A 23,652-nucleotide genomic window follows, 5' to 3' on the forward strand; every position below is an offset into this window, starting at 1 on the left:
CCTTGAGGGCTTTGTTGAGAGGACTATATTTTAACCTCGGAGCAATGGGAAGTCATTGAACATTTGTTTGTGGAGGTGATGGAGTCTGTCTTGCATGTACATCACTTAATCAACAAAACTTATTGAGGGCCTTTGAAGTTGGGTGCCTTCCAATACTTTATCCTGGCATTTATCTATTCACTCAAAAGAATTTAGGGAGCCTCTGTCATCTGTTCACTGTACTAAACTCCTCACATGTATCTCATTTAAACTTCACAAAAGTGGGACGCCTGGGTGGCTCAGCGGTTGGGCGCCTGCCTTTGGCTCAGGTCGTGGTCCCCGGATCCAGGATCGAGTCCTGCATCGGGCTCCCTGCGAGGAGCCTGCTTCTCCCTCTGCCTATGTCTCTGTCTCTCCTCTCAATCTGTGTCTCTCATGAATAAATAAAATAAAATAAAATAAAATAAAATAAAATACTTCACAAAAGTGGATAAATGACCCATGAGATAGATACTATTGTTATCTTCATTGAACAGATCTTGAATCCAAGGCTTAGACCTGTTTCAGGTCCCTTGATTGGTGAGAGGTAGTGCAGGGAATCAAACCTCACCTGACTCCAGATGCTGTGGTCTCTACTAAATGTTTTGGCAGCATTGTATGAGCAGGCACATAGGATCCAGGCCCTGCCTTGGAGGGCTGCAGAGCCAGTAGGAAGGCGGACAAGTCTTTAGAAGGGCTCTGATGAGTGTACAGCGTGTGGTGAGAGCTCCTCACAAGAAGGGCTGGAGTGACTGAGTTGTATTCCATTAGGATGGACATCTCACAAAAGCAGAACTGATAGAACAGCGTGACTTGCTAGGGGAACTGTAGGCACATTTGTGCAGTCATGTGTAGCGGGGGTGGGTGGGGAGGCAGGAGAGGCTCAGAAAGGTACTACCCAGGAGCCCGCAGAAGCTAGAGCACTATGGACCTTGAATGCTGACCTCAGGTATGTAAAATTCTTCCTGCAAGTAGCAGGGGGCCATTGAAGCATCAAAGCAGGGTGGACACGATTTTTATTTTAAAACCTCATTTTCATGACTGCTGTGTGAAGAATGGTGACAAGAGCACTAGAGACGGGGCAGCCCCCTGGGTGGGAAGTTGTTACAGAAAATCTAGGTTGGAGGTGATGGAGCCTGAACCAGGCCAGTGGTTATGAGGATTGTAGGGGCAGATATAGATTCAAGAGACAGTAATGGTGGGATAGGAGAAGGGAGGTTGGGGAAAGTAGTTAAAAGGTACAAACTTCCAGCTATACGGTAAATAAGTACTAGCATATAATGTACAACAATGATAACTATAGTTAGTACCGCTTTTATGGTATATAGAGAAGATATTAAGAGAGTAGATCCTAAGAGTTCTCATCACAGGGAGAAATTTGTTTTCTTTTGTTTTTATTGGGTCTGTATGAGATGGTGGATGTTAATTAAACCTACGGTGGTAATCATTTCACAATATATGTAAATACATGGATATTTCAGCTGAGACCTGAAAGACGAGACAGAGCCACAAAAAGAGTGAGGTGGAAGGCATTTCTTTTTTTTCTCCCCCTTTAAAACAGCTATTCTTATTTACCTATTTTAAAGTAAACTCTACCCCCAACTTCAGGCTCAAACTCACCACCCCTAGATCAAGAGACACATGCTCTCCAGACTGAGCCAACCAGGCATCCTGGGGGAAGGTATTTCATGCAGAGGAAAATACTAGTGCAAAGACCTGGGCATAGAAATGGGCTTATGAGTGTTCAAGGAGCACCAAGGAGGCTAGTGTGCCAGACACGGTGAGTAAGAAAGAAAGTGGTAGACTTAAATTCACAGTGGAAGGAAGGGAGGTCTCAGGCTGTGATAAGGACCACAGATTTTATTCCAAGAGGAATTGCCTAGAGAGGCATCCAGGGCTTAAAAGTAGCAAAATGTGTTTATATGTTTGAGGAGATCCCATCTGCTGCTATTTGGAGAAAGGATTGAATTGTGGGGGATTAGAGTGGAAGCTAGGAAGCCAGTGACATTAGGAGACTTACTGCTGGAATCCAGGGAGAGAAGACAGGCTGCTAGCTCTAGGGTGTGGAGTGGGGATGGAGGGAATAGATCCAAAATACATTTTAGAGGGCAGCCTGGGTGGCTCAGTGGGTTTAGTGCCTGCCTTCTGCCCAGGGCATGATCCTGGAGACCAGGGATCAAATCCCACATCGGGCTCCCTGCATGGAGCCTACTTCTCCCTCTGTCTTTGTCTCTGCCTGTTTCTCGTGAATAAATAAATAAAATCTTTAAAAACAACAACAACAAAAAGGACCCCGATACATTTTAGAGGCAGAAACAAGAAATTTCAATGGTGGATTAGATGTGGTAAGTAAAGAAGGAACCAAGGATATGATGTGGGTTTTTAACTTGAGCGAAAAAAGGTGGTGCATTTACTGAGATGAAGACAGGAGAAAAACAGGTTTATATGGTGCTGGAGAAGGAGATTAAAAGCTGTTCTGGAGAAAATGAGTTTGACATGCCAGCTAGGCATCTGTGTGGTGATAGCAGGAGGACATATGGAGACAGAGTCTGGAGTTCAGGGGAGAAGAGCTGGCTAGAGATATAATATTGGGAATCAGCATGCAGCTGATAATCAAGCCATGGGATTGGAAAAGATAGGAGGAAAAAAAAAAAGTCCTCCCACCTTGAGAGGTCTGGGTGGGGAAAATGAGTTAGCAAAGGAGACCTAGATGAAGCAGCCAATAAATATAAATAGCCAATAAACAAGGGGAGTGTGTTGTGGAAAGAGAAAGGAAGATTTCAAGGAGGGAGGGTCACCTGCACCAGAGGTCCAATGAAATGTCAGCTACCCGGTGATGAAGCCATCCCAGGTGACACCCTTTCAGCCTCTCTACAACACTGTCCCTGTAAGCTTAGGGCTGTAAAGGCTCTTTTAAATATCAGAGGAGATGACAGAGGAGAACGCAGTCTGTAAACCGCCCAGTCCTATGCTATCAATGTCACTGTTGATTTTTATTAATGAGGCGACCAAAACTGAGGCCGCCTGTGAAAGAGAGCGCATGAGACGTATGCAAAGAGTTCTTGAGGAAATTTCATAAAGACGAAAACTCGTTCTTTCCGGAGAGTTTGCGTTAAATTAGAACCAGGGTTGGGGTTAGGCGAGAGACCCGGAGCAGCGCTGCGCTGCTTCTCGAATCGCTCCGGCTCCCGCTGCAGGGAGCCCAGCGCGGAGGACGCCGACGCCCGGCTGCCAAAGGCGGGGGGCGGGGGGGGGGGGAGGAAGTCCGGCCCTCGACGCGAAATCCCCTGGCTCCGCCCCCCTCCCCACGGACCAATCAGGATCCGACTGTCCGGCCCGCGGCGCCGGGACGGGGAGGGGGCGGGGCCTGAGCACCGTTCACCAGCTGCTAAGCTGCCTCCCAGTTACTCGTTCGATTCGTTTCCCTACAAGGACTCGTCGTTGCTACTCCTACAAACTCACCACTTGGGAAAAACCTCTGGCAGTTTCATAACTAAATGTACACCTATTCGATGACCCAGCATTCTTTTAAAGATTTTTTTTATTTTAGAGAGAGAGCGCGCAGGGGTGAGGGGCAGAGGGAGAGGAAGAGAGAAACTTAAGCAGATTCGTGCTGAGCATGGGGCCAGGCTTGGGGCTCCATCCCACCACCCTGAGATCACGACCTGAGCGGGAACCAAGAGTCCGAGCCTTGACTGTGCCACCCCTCGATGACCCAGTAATTTCTCACTGAGGTATTTATTTAAAAAAAAAAAAAAATTGAAGCATAGGGGCATTTGGGTGGCTCAGTTGGTTAAGCCTCTGCCTTCAGGTCAGGTCATGATCCCAGGGTCCTGAGATCGAGTCCTATGTCCAGCTCCCTGCTCAGCTGGGAGCTTGCCCCCCCTCTCACCGCTACTCCCTCTGCTTGTGTGCTTGCTCTCCTAAATAATTCTTTTTTAAAATTAAAGGGTAGCCTGGGTGGCTCAGCGGTTTAGTGCTGCCTTCAGCCCAGAGCATGATCCTGGAGACCCGGGATCGAGTCCCACATCAGGTTCCCTGCATGGAGCCTGCTTCTCCCTCTGCCTGTGTCTCTGCGCCGCCCCCCCCCCCCCACTCTGTCTCATGAATAAATAAATGTTTTTTTTTTTTAAAGATAAGCATAAAAAAGAAAAGCATAGGGGCTTTTTTTCAACTGACTGGCTCAGTTGGTTTAAGCATCTGACTTTGGCTCAGGTCATGATCTCAGGGTCTGGGATTGAGCCCCACATCAGGTTCCCCAGAGTGGGAGTCTCCTTGTCCCTCTCTCTTTGCCCCTCCCCCACTCTCATCCTCTCTAATAAAAAAAAAAGTTTAAAAATAAATAAATAGATAAGCATAGGGGTGCCTGGCTGGCTCAGTCGGTAGAGCATGAAATTCTTGACCTCAGGGTCGTGAGTTCAGGCCCCATGTTTGGGCATGGAGCCTATTTAAGGGGGAAAAAAGCATAAACTAAATGTTAGTTAACAATTAATGTTGAAATGTTTAGATGTGAAGTGTCCTGTTGTCTGCAACTTTAGAATGCATTAGCAGATGGATTCATGAATGTTGAGATGGACAGATGACTAGACGTGATGAATACAACAAAATACTAATTGTAGAATCTTGGTGTTGGGCATATGGGTGTTCACCGCAAAATTCTTTCAACCTTTCTGTATATGTTGGAATATTTTCAGAATAAAATGTTGGGGTTACCAAGGGCTATGAGGAGAAAGAATGGGAAGATGTTGTCTAATACACGGTTTGGGATGATGAACATTTTCTGGAAATAGTGATGATTGTTATGCAACATTTGAAAGTACTTAATGGCAATGAGTTATACACTTAAAAATAGTTAAAATGGTAAATTATATGTTACATATATTGAATTTTTTTTAAGTTTGAAAGTCAAAAGAAAAAAAATGTTGGTGAAAAAATCCATGTGGAAGTGTCCGTGCCTTCTCCAGGGGCAGTCTGGGGTACTCCACAGAGGGAAAGGGGAAGGCCCATTATAAGCAAAGGGTAGTGGGAAGAGAGAACAGAGGGGCTTTGGAAACAGGCCTGGGTTCATAATCCCAGTTCTTTCACTTTCTGGCTGTGTGACTGTACTAGTTTCTTGGTGCTATTGCTGCTCTAAGAAATTACCACAAATTCTATGGCTTGATTCATGGCTCTTTTCTTTCAATCATCAAAGCCAGCAGTAACATCTTCAAATCTTTCTGTTTCTCATACACACCTCTGCTTTTTTTTTTTTTTTAAGTTTGTGGGTTTTTTTTTTTTAATATTTTATTTCTTTATTCATGAGAAAAACACACAGAGAGAGGCAGAGATACAGGCAGAGGGAGAAGCAGGCTCCCTGCAGGGAACCCGATGCAGGACTCCATCCCAGAGTTGCAGGATCACACCCTGAGGCAAAGGCAGATGCTCAACCACTGAGCCACCCAGGCATCCCATACCTCTGCTTCTTTATCACATCTCCTTTGCTGGCTCTCCTGCCTCCCTTTCCTTTATAAGAACCCTTGTGATTCCACTGGGCCCACCCAAACAATCCAGGATAATCTTTCCACCTCAAGATCCTTAATTTATCACATCTGCAAAATCACTTTTGCCACGCAAGGTAACATTCGTAAATTCTGGGGATTAAGAGGGTTAGGGACATCATTATTCTGCCTGCCACAGTGATGTTGAAAATTTCCCTATGCTACTGGGTATTCATATGCCAAGACAGCACCGAAGAGGAACAGTATTTCTCCTGATTTTTTTCATAAGTTTTATTGAGATACATTTTTAAAATTTTTTTTTATTCATTTGACAGAGAAAGAGAGCGCACAAGCAGGGGGAGCATCAGGAAGAGGGAGAAGCAGGCTCCCCACTGAGCAGGGAGCCCAATGCATGGCTTGATCCCAGGATCCTGGAATTATAACTTCAGCCGAAGGCAGACCCTTAAAGGATGGAGCCACTCAGAAGCCCCCCGAGATATAATTTATGTACCATACAGTTTTACCCATTTAAAGCACATGATTCAGTGGTTTTTAGTATGGTCACAATTATGCAATCATCATATTTTCATCTCTCACCATTGTATATATATGAGGAAACAAAGGCTTGAGACATTAAGGAAACTCGCTTAGAGTAAGTAACATCTAACTGGCAGGGCTGGGGCACTGCAGAGGCAGTCAGGCGCTGAGATTCCACTGCCGGCCTGGATTCCCTTCATGAAGTTAGACTAGTCACCTGGGAGCAGTGTGGGGCAGTAAAACAGCAGATGTTCACACCAGGTTGGACTTGGGTTCAAGGCTTTGTTTTGCTGTCTGCAAGCTATGTGACTTTGGTAAAATCCGTTGGAGCCTTGGTTTCCTCATTTGAAAAATGAAGGCAATCCAGTAAATGAGGAGGGTGATTCACCTGTAAGAGCCCTTCCACCTATGTAATTCCAAGCTTCAAGGGGGGTGGGGGGAGGAAAGATAATTAAAAATAAATTACCCAGGCATCCAGCGCAATATGAATTCTCTGGGCTTCCTTTGTACTCCCTGAGCACCTGGCCCAGGTCTTGGAATTCCTCACCCACGGGTCTCAGCTGGGTGGGAGACACAAGGCTAAAATAAAATGACCATCACAGAGGCACAGAAGGGCGGAAAGAGTAGCGGAGATGGGGTGGGGGGTGGGGGGGCTAGGCAACGGAAGCGGCAGGCCTCGGGGTGGTGGGTCCAGGAGTGGGCAACCGCTAAGTGAAAGTAAACACCAGTGGGAGGGATCAGAAGCAGCTCTTCCCAAAGGCCAAGTTCGGCCGCAGTGTGAGAGCTAGAGAGGAGAAAAAGTGTGTTGGAGGCACGGCTCTAAAAGCAAACTTTCGAGCCGCACTGGGTGACACGACACCCCGTGTCAGTGGGTGACATGGCACCCCGCCCCTTCCCCCCTCTCCCACTGGTGCTCGAGATTCGGTACCCTCGCCCACCACAAGCCTCCTTCCACCCGGGTGCCATTGGTACAGCCCAAGCTCTAGGAGTTTGAACTCGTCGAAAGACACGCCCGTTGTCACGCCCCTGTCTCGGATTGGCTGGGTGTTTAAAGATCCGGCCGGTAATAGGGTGATTTTCTACCACTAGTATTTGAAAGTTCCCAGTGCTGGAGCTGCACCCGCCGGCTGTGTCCTGCGTGTTCGCCCGAGGGCCGGTGCAAGTTGAGTGGCCGCGCGATCCCAGAGGTGGGCGACAGTCTGATTTTCCAAAGGGTCCCTGCCGGGAGGGTGCAGACGAGTGGGTCAGACGGAGGAAACAGGGATTCCCGAGCGCCAGGGTCCCCCGCGATTTCTCCACCCAGTGCCCGCCTTGGAGATGGGAAGAGTCAGGGCTTGGGAATCACACCAACCCTGCCTCCTACCAGTCTTTGGAGCTTCTCCTAGTCTGTTCTCACTTGTGTACGGGGGGAATGGGGAGATTGCCCTGGCTGCATATAAAGCACGGAAGGGGGGCGCCTGGGTGGCTCAGCTGGTTGAGCGTCCGCCTTCACCTCCGGTCATGATCCCCGGGTCCTGGGATTGAGCCCCGCATCAGGCTCCCCCTGCCGCTCCTTGCTGATCCCCCTGCTTGTGCGCTGTCAAGTAAATCAATACAATCTTTAAGATTAAAAAAAAAAATTTTTTTTTAACCCACTGAAGGATACCCCTTCGCGTCTCTCCGCTTGACCTCCCCCTGCTTCCTCGGACTCTGAGCACCCCCTCGCCCGCCCTGCTTCTTGGAAGCAGGCTTCCCTTTTGTTCAGGACCCCGCTTCCGCGGCGTAGGGGGGCAGCCGAGGCTCCCCGTTCCTGGGTGCTTTGGCGCAGCTCATCCACCGCTCTGGTAATTCCGGTGTAGGGCAGGAATTTCGGTTGTGCGCAGGTCCCCCTTACCGTCGCCGTGACCTCTGTGTTACCGGTGACCGCCTCTGCGGCCCCGGCTGGGCTCCCCGTCGTGCGCACCGAGTCGTGACCCCTGCGCCCCGGGCCTTGTGCGGATCTGCGGAGGCTGTGGCCATGCCGTCGGGCACCCCGGCGGCGCCGGCGGAACTCGAGGACGCGGAGCTGCGGTGCCGCGTGGCGGTGGAGGAGCTGAGCCCGGGCGGGCAGCCGCGAAGGCGCCAGGCCCTGCGCACGGCCGAGCTGAGCCTGGGGCGGAACGAGCGCCGCGAGCTGCTGCTGCGGCTGCGGGCGCCCGGGCCCCCGGGCCCGCCGCGCTGCTTCCCTCTGCGGGCCGCGCGCCTCTTCACGCGCTTCGCGGCGGCCGGACGCAGCACGCTGCGGCTCCCGGGCGCCGGCGCTCCCGGGGCGGGCGCCGTGCAGCTGCTGCTCTCCGACTGCCCGCCCGACCGCCTGCGACGCTTCCTGCGCACGCTGCGCCTCAAGCTGGCCGCGGCCCCGGGGCCCGCGCCGCCCTCCGCCCGTGCGCAGCTGCTTGGCCCGCGGCCCCGCGACTTCGTCACCATCAGCCCCGTGCAGCCCGAGGAGCTGCGGCGCGCGGTGGCCACCCGGGACCCGCACGCCACGCCCGTGAAGCGGCCCTTGCAACCCTGCGCGGGAGCCCAGCCCAGCACCGTGAGGATGGGAAACCGGGGACGCGGCGGGGGGTGGGGGGGGGTGGGGGGGGCGCTGAGATGGAAGAGACCAAGGAGGCCCAAGTGGGGGGCGGGGGTAGGGGGTGGGGTGGCAGTATGGGAGGGGTTGCAGGTTGTCTGGGGAGATGCCCATCGGACACCTGAGTATGACAGGGATGGGCTTCTCATGAGTGCAAGCTAGAATAGGAAACGAGGGCTCGGGTCGTATGAAAAGAGAAAGTAGAGAAGGAGGCCAGAAAGGTGATTTTAGAAGTAAAAGTAGGAGACTGTTGGTCTGGAGAAGGAGAGGAGCTTTTGGAAAGAAGTGATCTGCAGTGTCAGGGGCAGCCAACAGGTCTGAGCAGTTGGGGACAGAGTCTGGTAGGTTTGACGGTGTTTGTGAACTGGGGCAGGTGGATCACAGACCACAGGGGGTTGAGACTAAGCTGGGGAGAAGATGGAAATGGAGCAAGAAAGGACCCTGGCCAGGCAGGTTTTTGCTGTGAGAGACACGGGTTTGTGACAGGAAGAGAAGTGAGGAGGAAGGACCTGTGAGAGAGCCAGGAGATCTAGGGGGACCAGGAGAGGGAGCTGATGGAGGATCCAGACCCACATAGTGTGGGTACCAGGGATCAGTGGAGACCTGGCTATGATCTATTCCTCAAGGAGAGACCTGACCCCGAGTAACTGGTAAGATCTCCAGGGGAGCCAAAGCTGCGCAAGGGCTTCAAGGAGTGAAACCACAGAGGCACAGAGTAGGCCTAGCATGGCACCCAGGCTAAGAAGGGAGAGGAAATGCCTAAGGGGTGGTAGGAAGCCCTAAGACAGTCCTGTGCCCCCACAGGAAGCCCCAAGGTGGCCCTTGCCTGTGAAGAGGCTGAGCTTGCCCCCCACCAAACCACAGCTTTCTGAGGAACAGGCTGCTGTGCTGAGGGTTGCCCTGAAAGGCCAGAGCGTCTTCTTCACTGGGAGTGCGGGTAATTGGGGGCAGCGGCAGGGGTTGGGGAACGCTGATGGGGTAGGATGGAGGAGCAGGTGGCCCTGACTTTACCCTCTGCCCAGGGACAGGGAAATCTTATCTGCTGAAGCGTATCCTGGGCTCACTGCCTCCCACAGGTACTGTGGCTACTGCCAGCACTGGGGTGGCAGCCTGCCACATTGGGGGTACCACCCTCCACGCCTTTGCAGGTAAGTGGGGACTTCTGGAGCTTGAGCTGGAAGCAAACCCGGCCTTTGAGAAGGAAGGGGAGGGTCAGGGTTGGGACAGGGCGAAGGTCTCAGGCTGAAGTGTCACTTACAGGCATTGGCTCAGGCCAGGCTCCCCTGGCGCAGTGTGTGGCCCTGGCCCAGCGGCCAGCTGTGAAGCAGGGCTGGCTAAACTGCCAGCGGCTAGTCATTGATGAGATCTCCATGGTGGAGGCGGACCTGTTTGACAAGCTGGAAGCTGTGGCCAGGTCAGTATATGCAGTAAGGACTGTGTTCTGGTGGTTCTTCATATGGAACCTGCCTACCCCAGCTCCTAAAGTACCCCATGCTCCTCTCTAGAACTGTCCGGCAGCAGAACAAGCCATTTGGAGGGATCCAGCTCATCATCTGTGGGGACTTCCTGCAGCTACCACCTGTAACCAAGGGCTCCCAGCCCCCAAAGTTCTGCTTTCAGGTATCACTGACCCCCTGGCCCTGCCCCCCATAAGTGTCTGCTCTTCTCCCTGAAACTCCTACCTTGTCCCCACCAGGCCAAGAGCTGGAAAAGGTGTGTCCCAGTGACCCTGGAGCTGACTGAGGTGTGGAGGCAGGCAGACCAGACCTTCATCTCTCTGCTACAGGCTGTCAGGCTGGGAAGGTGGGCTGTGGTGAACAGAGAAGGGACCATGGGATGAGGAGTCAAGCATGGGTCACAAAGGAGCGCAAGGACCCGGAGAAGGGGAAAAGTGCTTCATGGCCCCATAGAATATGGTCACTCTCTGAGTACTGGGATCCTGCCTCCTCCAAGATTGGGTCCCTAGCACCCAGCACAGGCCCTGGCACAGAGTAGGTGTTAGGGAAGCATGGGCACCTGGGTACAGAAGAAGAAATGAGAGATGTTAATCCTCCTATTTCACAGATGCAGAAATGGGGTGGCTTCAAAGAGGTGAAGTGATTTGCCCAAAGTTCCAGCCAGTAAGTGGACTGGGCCGGGACTTGAACCTGGCCTGACTTAAAAGCCCAAGTCCCTTCCATTAGTAGATCCTGTGGGGTCACCTGGTGAAGAAGAGAGGTCACAGACATGATCCTATTACGTCCCAGCTAAGAGGAAAGGTGGAAATGCCAGGACTAACTCTAATGTGGGAGGAGGCAGGAAGCCAGGAAGGCAGAAGCCATGAGCCAGGGCGGGGGCCTTGAAAACCAGATAGAGACAGAATGAGGGGAGGAGATGGTGGTAGTGAGGGGCTTTTTCTGCTTAGGGACCCCTCTCACCGACATATGAGGCAGGTAGGAAGGTGCACAGCACACACCAGCCAATGTGGGGAACAAGAGGGACACCAAGTGGCAGAGCAGTGAGATGGAGTTCCTAAGTTGCTCCCCCTCCTCCCCAGTGATTTGCTGGGGTACCCAGGCTTCTCCCAAGTGGAAGAAGGCTTGGGATAGAGACACAAGCTATGGGCACCTGGCTGGCTCAGTTGGGGGAACTTGCCAGTCTTGATCTTGGAGTAGAGAGTTTGAGCCCCATTGTTGGGTATAGAGATTACTTAAATAATTAATTAAATAAAATAAATAAAATTTATTTTTATAAATTTTATATTTAAAATTTAAAATTTTAATTTAAAATATTTAAAAATAATTTTAACTTTCTTCACTGGGAATGTGGGTAAAATATTTAAAAATAATTTTAATTTAAAATTTAAAAATAATTCTAAAATATTAAAATTTTATATTTATTGTATTTCTATATTTATATCTACATTCATGTATAATAAACAAATATACTTATACAACATATAACTTACAATTATAATTATATAATTTTGTAATTATAAATTAATAAAAGTTATATAATTAAATAAATAAATAAAGATGTATACTTTAAAAAGAAAGAAAGGAAGAAAGAAAAGAAACACAGGCTAGATTTTTTGCCTCCAAGGCAGCAAGCAAGAGGCTAGAAGATTGCAGCCTGGAGGCCGACCTGATTATAGGCTACCAGTATGACAGGGTGTCAACATCAGTGCCTTGTTTAGGTCCTCTAAACCTCTGGCCTGTGCTCACTCATCATATCCAACTTCCTCAGGAGCACCAGGGTGGGAGAGTGGCTAGCTCTTACTTGGGGCTATTTATAGGGAAGGGTGCCTGCCCATGATCGCTCCCCATGTCTGGGGTCCAAGTAGGGAAAGGCAAGTTGGCCTGCTTGGGGGGCCAGCACACTTTGCCCTGGTGCCCCTTTCTAATCCTCAAGTCTGACCTATGGCCTACTGCTTGAGCCATATCAGCCTTGTGCCCCACCTTCCCTGGTGTTCAGGTGGGCCCTGCCCTGACAGCCCAGCCCCTACAGGTGCTCAGATGAAGTGACCCGCCAGCTCCAGGCCACAGCCTCCCACAAGGTGGGGCGAGATGGGATTGTGGCCACAAGGCTCTGCACTCACCAGGATGACGTGGCCCTCACCAATGAGAGGCGACTGCAGGAACTCCCAGGTGAGCAGGGAGCCAGGGCTGGGCAAGACCAGCTGGGAGGGGCCCTCAGGCTGGTGTGGGTCCCCCACCCCCCACCTGGGGGTTATTTGCATACTTAGGCCCCCAACCTCTGGCTATAAAGGCCCTTGCATTTGCAGATGTAACTGTGACCTTGAAAGGCATGACCTTGAATGCATCAAGATCACTGAGCCAGTAAATGCTGGAAGTAAAACTTGAACCCAGGCCCCTGATTCCAAAGTGCCAGCTTGCCTGAGCTGTCCCCACTACTGTCCTCTACACTTGGTATAATATATGTTTTTGTTAACTGAGCCACAAATCAGAGACTTGTAATCTGTTGGCCCAACTCTTTTTTCCTAGGTGAGGTACACAGCTTTAAGGCCATGGACAGTGACCCCAAGCAAGCCCGGACCCTGGATGCCCAGTGTCCTGTTAGCCAGATCCTTCAACTTAAGCTAGGGGCCCAGGTGCGTGAGAAGCAGAGCCTCCCTGGTCCTTGCACCTCTGCCCAGGCAGCTCCATAGCCAGAGGGCCCGGCTGTGACCCCAGTGAACTCCCTCCATCCTGCTCCCACTCATCTTCCTGCCTGCAGCCTCCTGTTGCCCTCATCGTGTTCGGTCTGGGGCACCAGCAACAGTGCTTTGATCAAGCCCCTTCCTCTTGCTGGAGCTCCGTGTCCGCTTCTGTGTAGTGTGAGAGCATCCTGCTTCTTTCTATGATGTGGGGTGGGCCATGTGGGAGACTTTCTGCAGGTTCTGAGGGGCACTTCAAGGCTGGAAGAGGGGTGACAGGACCTGGGGCTGTCCCTCACGATTTTGGCCCATACACATACCCCATGACAGACATGAGCATTGTCAGAGCCTGTGATGCGTGTTATCTTATTGCTCCTTACCCCCTCCTGAGGCACATAGCCAATATCATTCCCCTTTGATGCTAGGGGGAACCAAGAGCAGAGAAAACAAGGCAGCTTGTCACAGGAGTCACCATGAGCCGGTGACAGAGTTACGGGTCAGGACTCAGTGCCTCTCCATGAGTGCCCCCAACTTCCTGGACTTGCTGCAATGACTGCTGGGCTGAGGCCAAGCATGGGAATAGGCTGCTCTCTCCACACCTCATGTTCTCTTTCCCTCACAGGTGATGCTGGTGAAGAACCTAGCAGTGTCCCAGGGCCTGGTGAATGGCGCCCGAGGGGTGGTCGTGGGGTTTGAGACGGAGGGGAGAGGTAAGTGATGAGGGAGCAGGGCCCCAGGGTGTGTGTGAGGACGAGGCTAGGGTGGAAGGGTGAGGCCTGCTCCTCACTTCTGGGCCAAAAGGTGGGCTTTTCTACACCTCCCTCAGGGCTGCCCCAGGTGCGGTTCCTGTGCGGAGTCACCAAAGTTATCCAGGCTGACCGCTGGACGGTGCAGGCCACTGGAGGCCAGCTCCTCAGCCGGCGGCAGCTGCCCCTTCAGCTGGCCTGGGCAATATCCATCCACAAGAGCCAGGTGAGCAGGCAGGGCAGGGGGCAGGATAGGGCTGGGGCATGTTTGAGGGGGTTCTTAAGGCCTTTATGGAGGCTGAGCTTGCCCTGGATGGAAAGTTCCAGACTAGCGGTAGAAGCAATCTTTCTCGTGTGCATTTCCCATCCTGCTTCCTCATCTCTTCTCGTACGCATTCCTCTGTCATCTCCTTTCCTGCTGTTTTCTGAGCCACTACCGGATGTTACATTTAACCCTTATAATGACCGTATGAGGTATAGATGTGATCATCATTCCTGTCAGAACATAAGGGGAAACTGAAGCTCAGAGTGTTGGGTAAGTTGTCCAGGGTCACAGAGAGAGAGAAGCAGAGCCAGGACGCATTTCCGTGCCTGTCTGACCCAGGCCTGAGCTCTTTGCTTTCACCCCCCATCCTTCTGCTCTAATCCTCAATCTATGTCTCTTGGAGCTTCTCCTACTCAGACACCCAGTTGTTGCCTCTCTGCCTTTAGGCTCTCTGGACTGGCTGAAGAGATCTGGGGGCAGTAGCTGGGCCAGTATAGCTGGGGTCAGGCTCTTGTGCGCAAGGGATTTCAGGATTTGGCTCTGTCCTTCCATTCCCGCAGGGCATGTCCCTGGATTGCGTGGAGATCTCTCTGGGGCGTGTGTTTGCCAGTGGCCAGGCCTATGTGGCCCTCTCCCGGGCCCGCAGCCTGGAGGGCCTGCGTGTGCTGGACTTTGATCCCATGGTGGTTCGCTGTGACCCTCGTGTACTGAGCTTCTATGCCACTCTGCAGAGGGGCAGGGGCCCCAGCCTGGTAAGAAGGAGTCACTCGATGGTGCGGGAAGCCTGGGAGCTAGACAGAGGGAAGGCCAAGGGCCTGTGGTGTAGAGCCTCTCTGGCTCTGCTGGGAGCAGGGTCAAGAGGGAAGAAGATGCTGGCTGTGGCCCTGGGGGAAATGCATGAGTCCATGACTGGGTTTCTCCCTCTCTGATCCAGAAGTCTCCAGATGATGATGAGGCAGCCTCAGACCAGGAGAATGAGGACCCAAATCTTTGAGCCTCAAAAAGAAGACAAAGAATGGTCTCCCCTTCTTCCTCCTCCCTAGTGGACCAGGGTCCTGGGGGATAACTGGGGGAGGATAGCCAGTGTCTCTTTTTCCCTCCACTAAGGCTCTCAGCCTTCTGCCAGGGTACAAGGGTGAGCACTTCCTACCCATTTGCCAGCTGAGCCTCTGTTTCTCCCCTTGCCCTGAGAAAGAAGTAAGCCTTTCCAGGCCAGTGGGACAGGGCCTGTGGTAGCACCTGGTATTCTAGAACAAAGCTCTCTGTGAGGGCTGGCCCAGGGCCACAGAGTTGTGAATGCTGTTCTCTTTGGGCTGCAGAAGCGAGAGGCAGTGCAAACAGGTACTCCAGGAGCAGGAACAGGCTATAGGAGCCCTGGACTGGGAGACTCAGGCCAAGTACAGGCCCCAAACAGAAAAGGGAACCTGGGGTTACTGTCACAGCTAGACCCAGGCTAGCACAAGCCAGGACGAACACCCTCCTGCGCCTAACCTGAGAATACAATGCAAACCATGTGCCTCTATCTTAAGCTGCTTTTTTGGAGAAGAAATAGTATTTAGGGGTATTGAGGTGGATGTTCTCAGATTATATTTATTTAAGACAAATAAACTTGTGACTCAACTGCAGGTTGAGTCTTCTGCTCTCTTTAAGAAGGCATCACTGCTCTAGGCATTGGCTATACCTGTTGCTGAGGCCCTCTCCCCAGGAGGGCACCCAGAGGTGTTTGCTTACATCATGATGACTGAGCTCATGGCGCCCTCATGTGAGCTTTTGTTAGGATCACTGGTTATTTGGAAAGCTGAGTTACCCAAAATTGATGATTCACAATGAAATGACAAGGTGAATCACTGTTGCCCAGCGGTCAGACAAGGACACAGGAGAGAATCCACATGGCAGGAAATGGGCCTGTTGCAACTTTCTCACTTTGTGCCTGGCTAGGTGGGGCTCCAGCTTGAACAGGATCAACAAACTAGCTTGTTGATCAAAAAGTCTGGTGGAAATTGTTTAGGGGCTCTAAAACTAAGGTTCCTTAGTTATGAGTAAAATATATTTTAAATGTAAAATCGACCATGGTAGGAGGAGTGAAACCATGCCAGTTGCATGACGACATGAAATCTGGGTACTTGAAGGCACTTATCCTTGTCTTCCAAAAGCCAGCTGAGGCCCAAGCACAGAGCAGGTCCTCAAGGGGTGTCTGGTTAAGTGGGGGAGACCATGGATAGGACAGCTCAGTGCTAGAAGGGCTAGGCGGCCTCAGATGTTCCCTGTGGGCTTCGTGGAGGAGGCAGGGCTACAGCCTTGTGGAGCACAGGCTGTGTGACTCTAGGCATGTCTGGGGGTGTCCTCATCTATAAAGTGCAGGTTGTAACTGACTTTCATGTAGGGTTGTTGGGAGAAAGGCCAGCCACGTGGCAGGAACTCAGGAGCTGTCATTAACATGTATGATCACTAATGATTATCATCATGATGTCTGCAGAGCACAGTATTGTCTGGTTCCTGCACTCCTTTGGCAGACAAGATGTGGAGGCTCACCCCTGGACAACCCCTGCCTGTCTCGCTCCTGTCACCACTCTTCTTGATCTTGAGGAGCTGACTATTTATCTGTAGCTTGAACCCTTTTCTCTGCCCCAAATAGAAGATACCTCCTAAGAGAAACCAAGTCATTCAGGGTGACCCCCCCCCCCACAGTGGGCAATCATGGAGGCCTTTAAATGGTTTGCCGTTTGAAAGTCAGTGTTTCCCATCCGCCCGTATGACATAGCCCTCCTTGCAGATCCAGCTGTGAGCAGACCTCACCAGGGACCTGACGTCAAGAGCCTTACAATCTGGTTGCACCTTGCTTTTTTTCACTCCTTCCTGTTAACACATTTTGGTGACTACCCAGTTCAGCACAGGTGGCATTGTCTTGTGCTTTCTAGCAGCTCTGCCCCATTTGGGGTTCTTGGATGAAAACAGAAGAACCTGACTCAAGATAACAAGCAGGAAAGGAAGGGAATGGAAGGCTAGCTCAAAGAACAGATATGAAGCCCAGAAACCCAGGCTAGGATCCAAGTGGAAACCAAGGAGGCTAGAACTAATGACAGGAGTGGAGTTGGGAACAGCTGGCTGGGAGGAGCCCTGTCACCACCCCTGGACGACACAAGCACGGCCATCAGGGAGAGTCCTGTACTCTTCTGCCTCCCTGCTTCACTTAGCCCACACCTAAAGGTGCAGAGATGTGACTGGTTGAGCTTGGTCTCCCATGCAGGTCCTGCAGCTACCTAGCAAGAGACTGAATATGCCATTAAGGTGCATGAGGGACCAGGGTTTGTGCATGTAATGTAATCTAACTTCAAACCTGATCCCTGGGAATGTAGGGAAACACCATCTCAGTCAGATTCAAGGGTTCCTCACCTACCCCTAAAGTCACACAGGCAGGGAGTAGGGCTGATAAGAGTAGGCCTCTCATGTCAATGGCCTCATGGTGGCTGCAGATACCTACAGTGACAAGCATCCATAGGCCTTAACTCTACCCAGAGTCCAGGGAAAGGTAAGGGTTGGGGAGAGGTCAAGCTTCTGCAGGGGCCTCCCTCTCTGCCCTCTGGAGCCCCACCACCTCCTTGTGGTGCTCCCGGGGGACCCTCTGATCACTCAACCCTCCCTAGTCTTGGGGACCCTCCTTTCTTTGCCTCTCCTTACCCCCTAGCACAGTCCCCTAAAAGAACTGGAAGCAAAAGCCAGAAGAGTGTGATCTCAGCCCCTGGATTTGAGGCAAAGAAGCACAAAGGCCTCGTGACCCTGTTTAGAATAATGAGGACAGGGGTGGACAGTTAAGGATGGGCAGGACAAAAGAGATATCCAGTAATCATTATTATTCTGGGATAAAAGACACTTCCTGCTCATCCTGTGTGTGCATTAATGGGTTCATTCCATAAATATTTATTGAGAACCTCTAATATTCCAGGATGCTGGATTAGATACTGGAGACCTTGTAGTAAACCAGAGTGACATGGCCCTGGGATACTTCAAGTGAATAGAGGGAAATGGATTATAAACAAGCAAGCAAATAACAAGCTAAACAATGAAATAATAGGGCGAGGAGAGCTTGCTTAGAGGATAGGGGGAGAAAGGGGCTGTGAAGGGGGTGCCTTCCCCTGCACACCTCCCTGACTTGGGCTACATGCTTCTAGCCTGAAGTACCCCAATTAACCTCAAACATCATCTCTGTGCCCAGGATCTAGACCTACCCCTTTCTAGAAGAATGGTTCCAGTCTCTGAGAATATGCAGCATGGGGTCCTTGCCTGTGGGTTTTCCTCCTACACCAGAAAGCTCTTCAGAGCAGGATTGAGGTCCCTGCTTCTTGCAACCCATGCGCCCTGCCCCGCACCTGGACTGGGGCAGGCTGACAGCATGGAATGAATAACCCAATGAAAGAACGCAGGGAGCCTGCAGTTAGGGGGCCACAGGGCTTCCCACTTTCCCACCTGCCTAAGCATGCAGCCTCGGTGATGGGGGGGTCTACGCTGCTGCTCAGGAGACCCCTGGCCTTCTGTCTCCTCTCTGGTTGCCTCGTCACAGGACTTCCCATTCCTCCAGAGGAAGGCTAGGGAGAAGTTAGCAGGTGGACAGGGTGGAGAAAGGCGTTGAGGGAAATGCAGTGCCAAAGTGCAGAGGTAGAGCTCAACATTCTGCTTTATTAGACTTGAAAGCAAGATGGGGGAGTCAGGCATATAGCCAAGGGGGTTCAACATAGGGGTGAGAATCCCTCTTGGGCGAGAGGGGCTCCCACTTCCTGCTAGCCCCCACTTGCCTCCTGTGTCCGAGTGCTCTGTCCTCAGGCCAGCTGTGGCCTGCCTCCGATGGTAATTAGCAGTTTACAAGTCTGTCTCCTGGAATGAGCTGGAGCCCTTGGGAGCGAGAGACCTGGCTCACATGTCTTTGTGTCCCCACAGCACTCAGCACGGTGACTTCAGAAGGGAGATAATTCATAACATGTTTGATAAATGGGGATGTTTACTTTTGATTTCACAGAGGAGGTAGCTGAGGCCAGGCAGGCCAGGCCCGGCAGTGGCAGAGCTGGAACTAGAACCCTCCGCCCCCACCCCACCGTCTGCCTGGAGCTGTCCAGGAAGTAAAATGTGGGGCTGAGAGGGAAGGCCCACCAGCACCTTACCCCCCCACCCCCCAACCCGTGCCTACCTCCACTCTACCCCCTGTGCCAGTGGTGATGCTCAGAATCCCCAATCCCTGAGTAACTACGCCCTCCCGCTCCCCAAGCACCACGCACACTGAAGACCACTAGGTGGCACTAAGGGGTCATTTAGTCCCTTTCCTGACACCTGGCAGGTCCTTTGTCTCCTTGCTGTGCCTGGGCCGGGGTCCTGGGCTCCTTGGGAGCTGGGCTGCCCAGTAGGTGTAGGGAAGGGAGGTTCCTTGTTGAGAAGCTTGCACTGTGTGTGGAGGACCTCATGGTTTGTGTCCAGGAGCCCTCTTGTTCATTTTTCACGATAACTCTGAGAGGACAGTAAGACCTTATCCCTACCTTATAGAGGGAGAACTAATTTCTTGAGAGGTTAGATGACTTAAGCTGCAATCTGGGTCTAGAACGTCCCAGCTTACAGGGTCCTGAGGTTTTTGCAAAGTCAGCAGAGGGCCCCCGAGGCTCCAAGTGGCTCTGCCACTGCCCATGTGACCTTGAGCAAGCTGCCTAAATCCTCAGCCCTTGTTTCATCAGGGAAGTGAGAGTCTAAGAGCGATCAATGGGGTTGGGGTGGAGGCAGGCGTGGGTGAGCCCTCCTGGTTAGCTCCTCTGGTCTTGGTTACACTTAAAGCTGCCACCCTGCACCGTGCCCCTCTTCCCCTCCCTGCCTCTAGAGTGGCCCCACAAAGAAAATTTACAGGATCCAGAATAAATGAAAAGTCCCCTTTCAGTCTTCCCTCCTAGAGGACCCAGGCTGTGCCCACCCACTACAAGGAAGGGGAAAATGAAGGCCCTCCTCTCTTCCCCCAGCAAACATGAGGTCCCAGCCCTAGTCTATGAGTGCATTTGTCAGAACTGGTCCTCTTCTTTCCTTTGTCCCTCTTCTTTTTATTTTATTTTTTTTTAAAGTAGGCTCCATGCCCAACATGAGCTTGAACTCACAACCCTGAGATCAAGAGTCACATGCTTTACCAACTGAACCAGCCAAGCACCCCCTCCATCCCTCCTCTTAACACAGCTTTGACAACTCTTTGAGTGGGACTTTTTTTTTTTTTTAAGATTTTGTTTATGTGAAAGGGAGAGAGAGAAAGAGAGAACATCGGGGAGGGGGTGGGGTGAACAGAAGGAGAAGGGGGCAGACTCTCCACCAAGCAGGAAGCCTGATGGCAGGGCTCGATCCCAGGACTCTGGATCCCAGGACCCTAGGATCATGACCTGAGCTGAATGCAGACACTTAACCTTAACCGGCTGAGCCACCCAGGCACCCCTGAGTGGGATCTTTAGACTGAGATTATCAGGGAGGAGACAGGCTCACAGAAGGCAGGCAGCTCGGTCACAGCTGTGAATGGCAGAGCTAGGATGGGCATAAGACCTCACCTTGGTATTATAAGAGCCTTTGAAAAAAGAGCTAGCACGGGTGCTTCTGAGCCCCTAGCTTTGTCCCAGTAACCTCACATTCCAGACTCCATTTCTTTAAGATTCCAAGAGCATCACCTGCTGAGACAGAAACGGCTGGGAGGGACCCAGATGGAAGAGGAAGGGCTTGACTGGTGACCCGGAATGGGGAAGAGAACTCCAGGTGCCAGAGGAGCCCTGTAGGGAGGGGGCTGCCTGCTAGCCCACCTCCCACTCCTCTTACTTCCTTGCCTCTGGCTTGGCTCCCTCCTTGCCAGGAATGCCCCCTCATTTCCTCCCCTGCCGGTGTTGGGTTCAGTAAGCAGAGCCCCAGCTCACCTGTTAAGGTGTGGAATGAGGAGGGCGTCCAGTTACATTCTGGGGCTGGGAGGGCAGGCAGGGGCCACCTGGGGGCAGGAGCCAAAGGTCTGGGAACTGACAGTTGGAGCAGGTATCAGGGGAACCTCAAAATTCTTGCCACAGGGACCCTATCTTCTGGACTCAATGCCTTCCTGAAGTCCTCCGAGCTCTGGGACTATTATGGAAAGACCACAGCATCTGGCATCTGGTAGCTAGTGTGCCTCAGTCCCCTGAGCTGGGTCTCCGTTTCCTTATCCTCAGAATGGGGGTAGGGTGAGAATAAGCCCTGTCTGACTGATGCCCTGAAGCTTGGGATTGTGCTCCGTAAACTAGAAGGGCTCTGCACACCCCTGAGGAGGTTCTCTTTCTTTTTTTCCCTCTCCACCCAGGGTGGCCTCCTCCCCCGCCCCTCACCCTGGGCCCTGGCACAGCACTCCATGCCTATTTAAGGCAAATCTCCTGATCTCCTTTTAAATAACATTCGCTTCTTGTTGTGGAGAAGACAAGCAAGGCCTGAGCTTAGGGAAAGGGGAGGGGAGACCCAGACAGCCCATCAGAGAGTGGGGGAAAGGGGATATGGGGGTGAAGCAGGTACAGGAAGGTCCTTGCCCTACTCTCACCCCCACTCCCAGCCTCTCTTTTGGTCCCCTAGTAAGGGGCCTTCAATTGGCTCAAACCCCTTTAGAGGGGCTGGGGCACTCCCAGAATGCTTCGTGGCACTGGGGGGTGGGGGAGATGAGGAATAGTGCCAGTCCCAGGGCCTGTGACGGGAGCATGCTCTGGTGAAGAAGTAGCACAAGCAGGGTGACCAGTAAGGGAAGTGGGAGGGTCTAGGGTAGGACTGACATCTGATCTCCACAGCTTGCCCACTGTGAAGGATGAAACACAACTGTTCTTTGGCTCTAGAATCTGTGGCTCAGAGAGGCCAAGAGACCTTCCCAGGGCCACACAGCTAGTGAGTGGAAGGGTCTGAAATACAAGCCTGACCTGGCTCAAATTTAATGCTTCCCCCCCCCTTCATGCCAGGTGTCCTTGTGCCTGGGGCTGTATGTGACACCTGACAGTGACTCTTATCAGGAGCAAGGCATCATAGAAAGCCCCCTGCACATACCCTCCTTCTGCCTGCATAGCTCCCAGGTCAGGAACCCTGATTCCTCCTTTCCTTCTGCCTCCTTTCCTCCAGGCCCACCACTCCTCTCCTTCCCCTTCTCCTGGGTTCCTGGCCCAGGCCCTCCTCTGGCCTGGCCCGCAAAAGCTCACCTTAACTTGGTTCATACACTGAGAAAATTATAGGCAGAAGGTGGCATGTCCCACCCCCCTCCAGAGGAGCCAGGGTGGGCACCTTTCCCACTGCAAACCCCCTACAGGGCCCTTTCCATAGCTCAGTTCTTCCCCTTGAGATCTCAGGCCACTCTCTCCTGCTTTCTTCTCTCCCGTCTTTCCAGGTAGCCGGCACCCTGATCTCCCATCTTGGCAGGGCTAATGTCCCTATGGTCCTCACATGACTGAGATGCCCTCTTCAGGGTTCAAAAGGAGAGGGTTAGGGATCCTTTACAGATCATGTTGCCTCCTTGGGACCAGGCACTCACTCCTTAGGCATGTGAGCCCCAGCAGGACCAGTCCTAACCCGTGTCAGTGTCCGACTGGACTGGGGTCTGGGGGGCCAGAACAAGGAAGAAGCTCTAGTACCTCTAGGTACTTAGAGCAGAAAGTGGTCTTAGTTGTCGGCTGGTCCAATGGCTCACGTCACAGATGAGCCAACTGTTGCCCAGGGAATGAGAGGGAAGGCTCTGGGGTCCCACAGTGAGACAGAAGCTGAGTTGGATCATACTGGGACACCTGATCACCCCAGATAAAGACTTGATCCCTGGGGGCGGGGGGTCTATTATAGGAGGAAACTTGACCCCATATTTAATAGGAATGTTCTTGAACTTCTAGGGATTTTTTAGTGTGGCTCTATAATTTTTTTTTAAGATTTTATTTATTTATTCATGAGAGACACAGAGAGAGAGAGAGGCAGAGGGAGAAGCAGGCTCCACGCAGGGAGCCCGACGCAGAACTCAATCCTGGATCCCCAGGATCACGCCCTGGGCTGAAGGTGGCGCTAAACCGCTGAGCCACCCAGGCTGCCCCTATATTTATGTTTTTAAAGATTTTATTTATTTATTCATGAGAGATACAGAGAAAGAGGCAGAGACATAGGCAGAGGGAGAAGCAGGCTCCCGGCAGAGAGGCTGATGCAGGATTCAACCCCAGGACCCCGGGATCACGACCTGAGCCGAAGGCAGATGTTCAACCACTGAGCCACCCAGGTGCCCCCCAAAAAAGTTTTAAATAAACTCCACACCCGATGTGGTGCTCAAACTCGTGACCCTAAGATCCAGAGTGGCATGCTCTACTGTCTGAGCCAGCTGGGCACCCCAGTGTGGCTCTACTGTTAACCTCTTGTGTGCCCTTAGGTAAACTCCTTTCCCTCCTTGGGCCTCTGTTTCCTTGAGTAAAACAGGTGGGTTGGGTAGATCCCTTCCTACTCGGACCTCCTGCACCTTCCATCAGCCCAGCCCCATCACCAGGCGTCTTCTTCCTGGCTCTTGCACTGGTCTAGATCTCCTTCATCACCTACTGAGATTGTTCCAACAATCTCTGCATGTCTCTGGCCTCTATTCTTTTCCTCCACCCCACACATTGCCCAGGTAACATCCTGAGGAACCTCCTGTGGTCCCCGTTGGCCTCCCTTAGAATGATCCACTTTGGGACACCTGGCTGGCTCAGCGGTTGAGCATCTGCCTTCGGCTCAGTGCATGATCCAGGGATCTGGGATTGAGTCCTGCATTGGGCTCCCTGTGGGGAGCCTGCTTCTCCCTCTGCCTGTGTCCCTGCCTCTCTCTGTGTGTGTCTCATGGATAAATAAATATTTTATTTAAAAAATCATACACCTCATCACCT

General features: G+C 52.1%; 1 protein-coding gene and 1 long non-coding RNA gene across 5 annotated transcripts; one reads left to right on the forward strand and one right to left on the reverse strand.

Moving 5' to 3' along the window:
- Positions 1-5,570: 5,570 nt before the first annotated feature.
- Positions 5,571-7,893, reverse strand: LOC121485572. The gene is made up of 3 exons (XR_005986316.1): positions 7,525-7,893; positions 7,116-7,250; positions 5,571-6,592 (listed from the first exon to the last, which is right to left on the reverse strand). It is a non-coding gene; the product is annotated as an uncharacterized LOC121485572 (long non-coding RNA).
- A 17-nt stretch (positions 7,894-7,910) lies between these two features.
- On the forward strand, positions 7,911-16,804 carry PIF1 (PIF1 5'-to-3' DNA helicase). Of its 4 annotated transcripts, XM_041746123.1 has the most exons (12): positions 7,911-8,586; positions 9,430-9,562; positions 9,648-9,773; positions 9,886-10,039; positions 10,131-10,245; positions 10,322-10,428; positions 12,112-12,251; positions 12,609-12,715; positions 13,383-13,470; positions 13,587-13,732; positions 14,332-14,523; positions 14,706-16,804. In XM_041746123.1, the coding sequence occupies exons 1-12, from the start codon at positions 8,029-8,031 to the stop codon at positions 14,763-14,765; spliced, it is 1,926 nt and encodes a 641-aa protein (XP_041602057.1). In that variant the 5' UTR covers positions 7,911-8,028; the 3' UTR covers positions 14,766-16,804. The 4 variants fall into 4 exon arrangements, with proteins under 4 accessions (XP_041602057.1, XP_041602054.1, XP_041602056.1 ...); XM_041746120.1 differs by having other exon boundaries at positions 14,332-16,804; XM_041746122.1 differs by lacking the exon at positions 14,706-16,804 and having other exon boundaries at positions 13,587-14,041; positions 14,332-14,415.
- The last annotated feature ends 6,848 nt before the right edge of the window (positions 16,805-23,652 follow it).

The sequence above is a fragment of the Vulpes lagopus genome, chromosome 2 (assembly GCF_018345385.1).
Source record: "Vulpes lagopus strain Blue_001 chromosome 2, ASM1834538v1, whole genome shotgun sequence".
NCBI lineage: Eukaryota > Metazoa > Chordata > Mammalia > Carnivora > Canidae > Vulpes > Vulpes lagopus.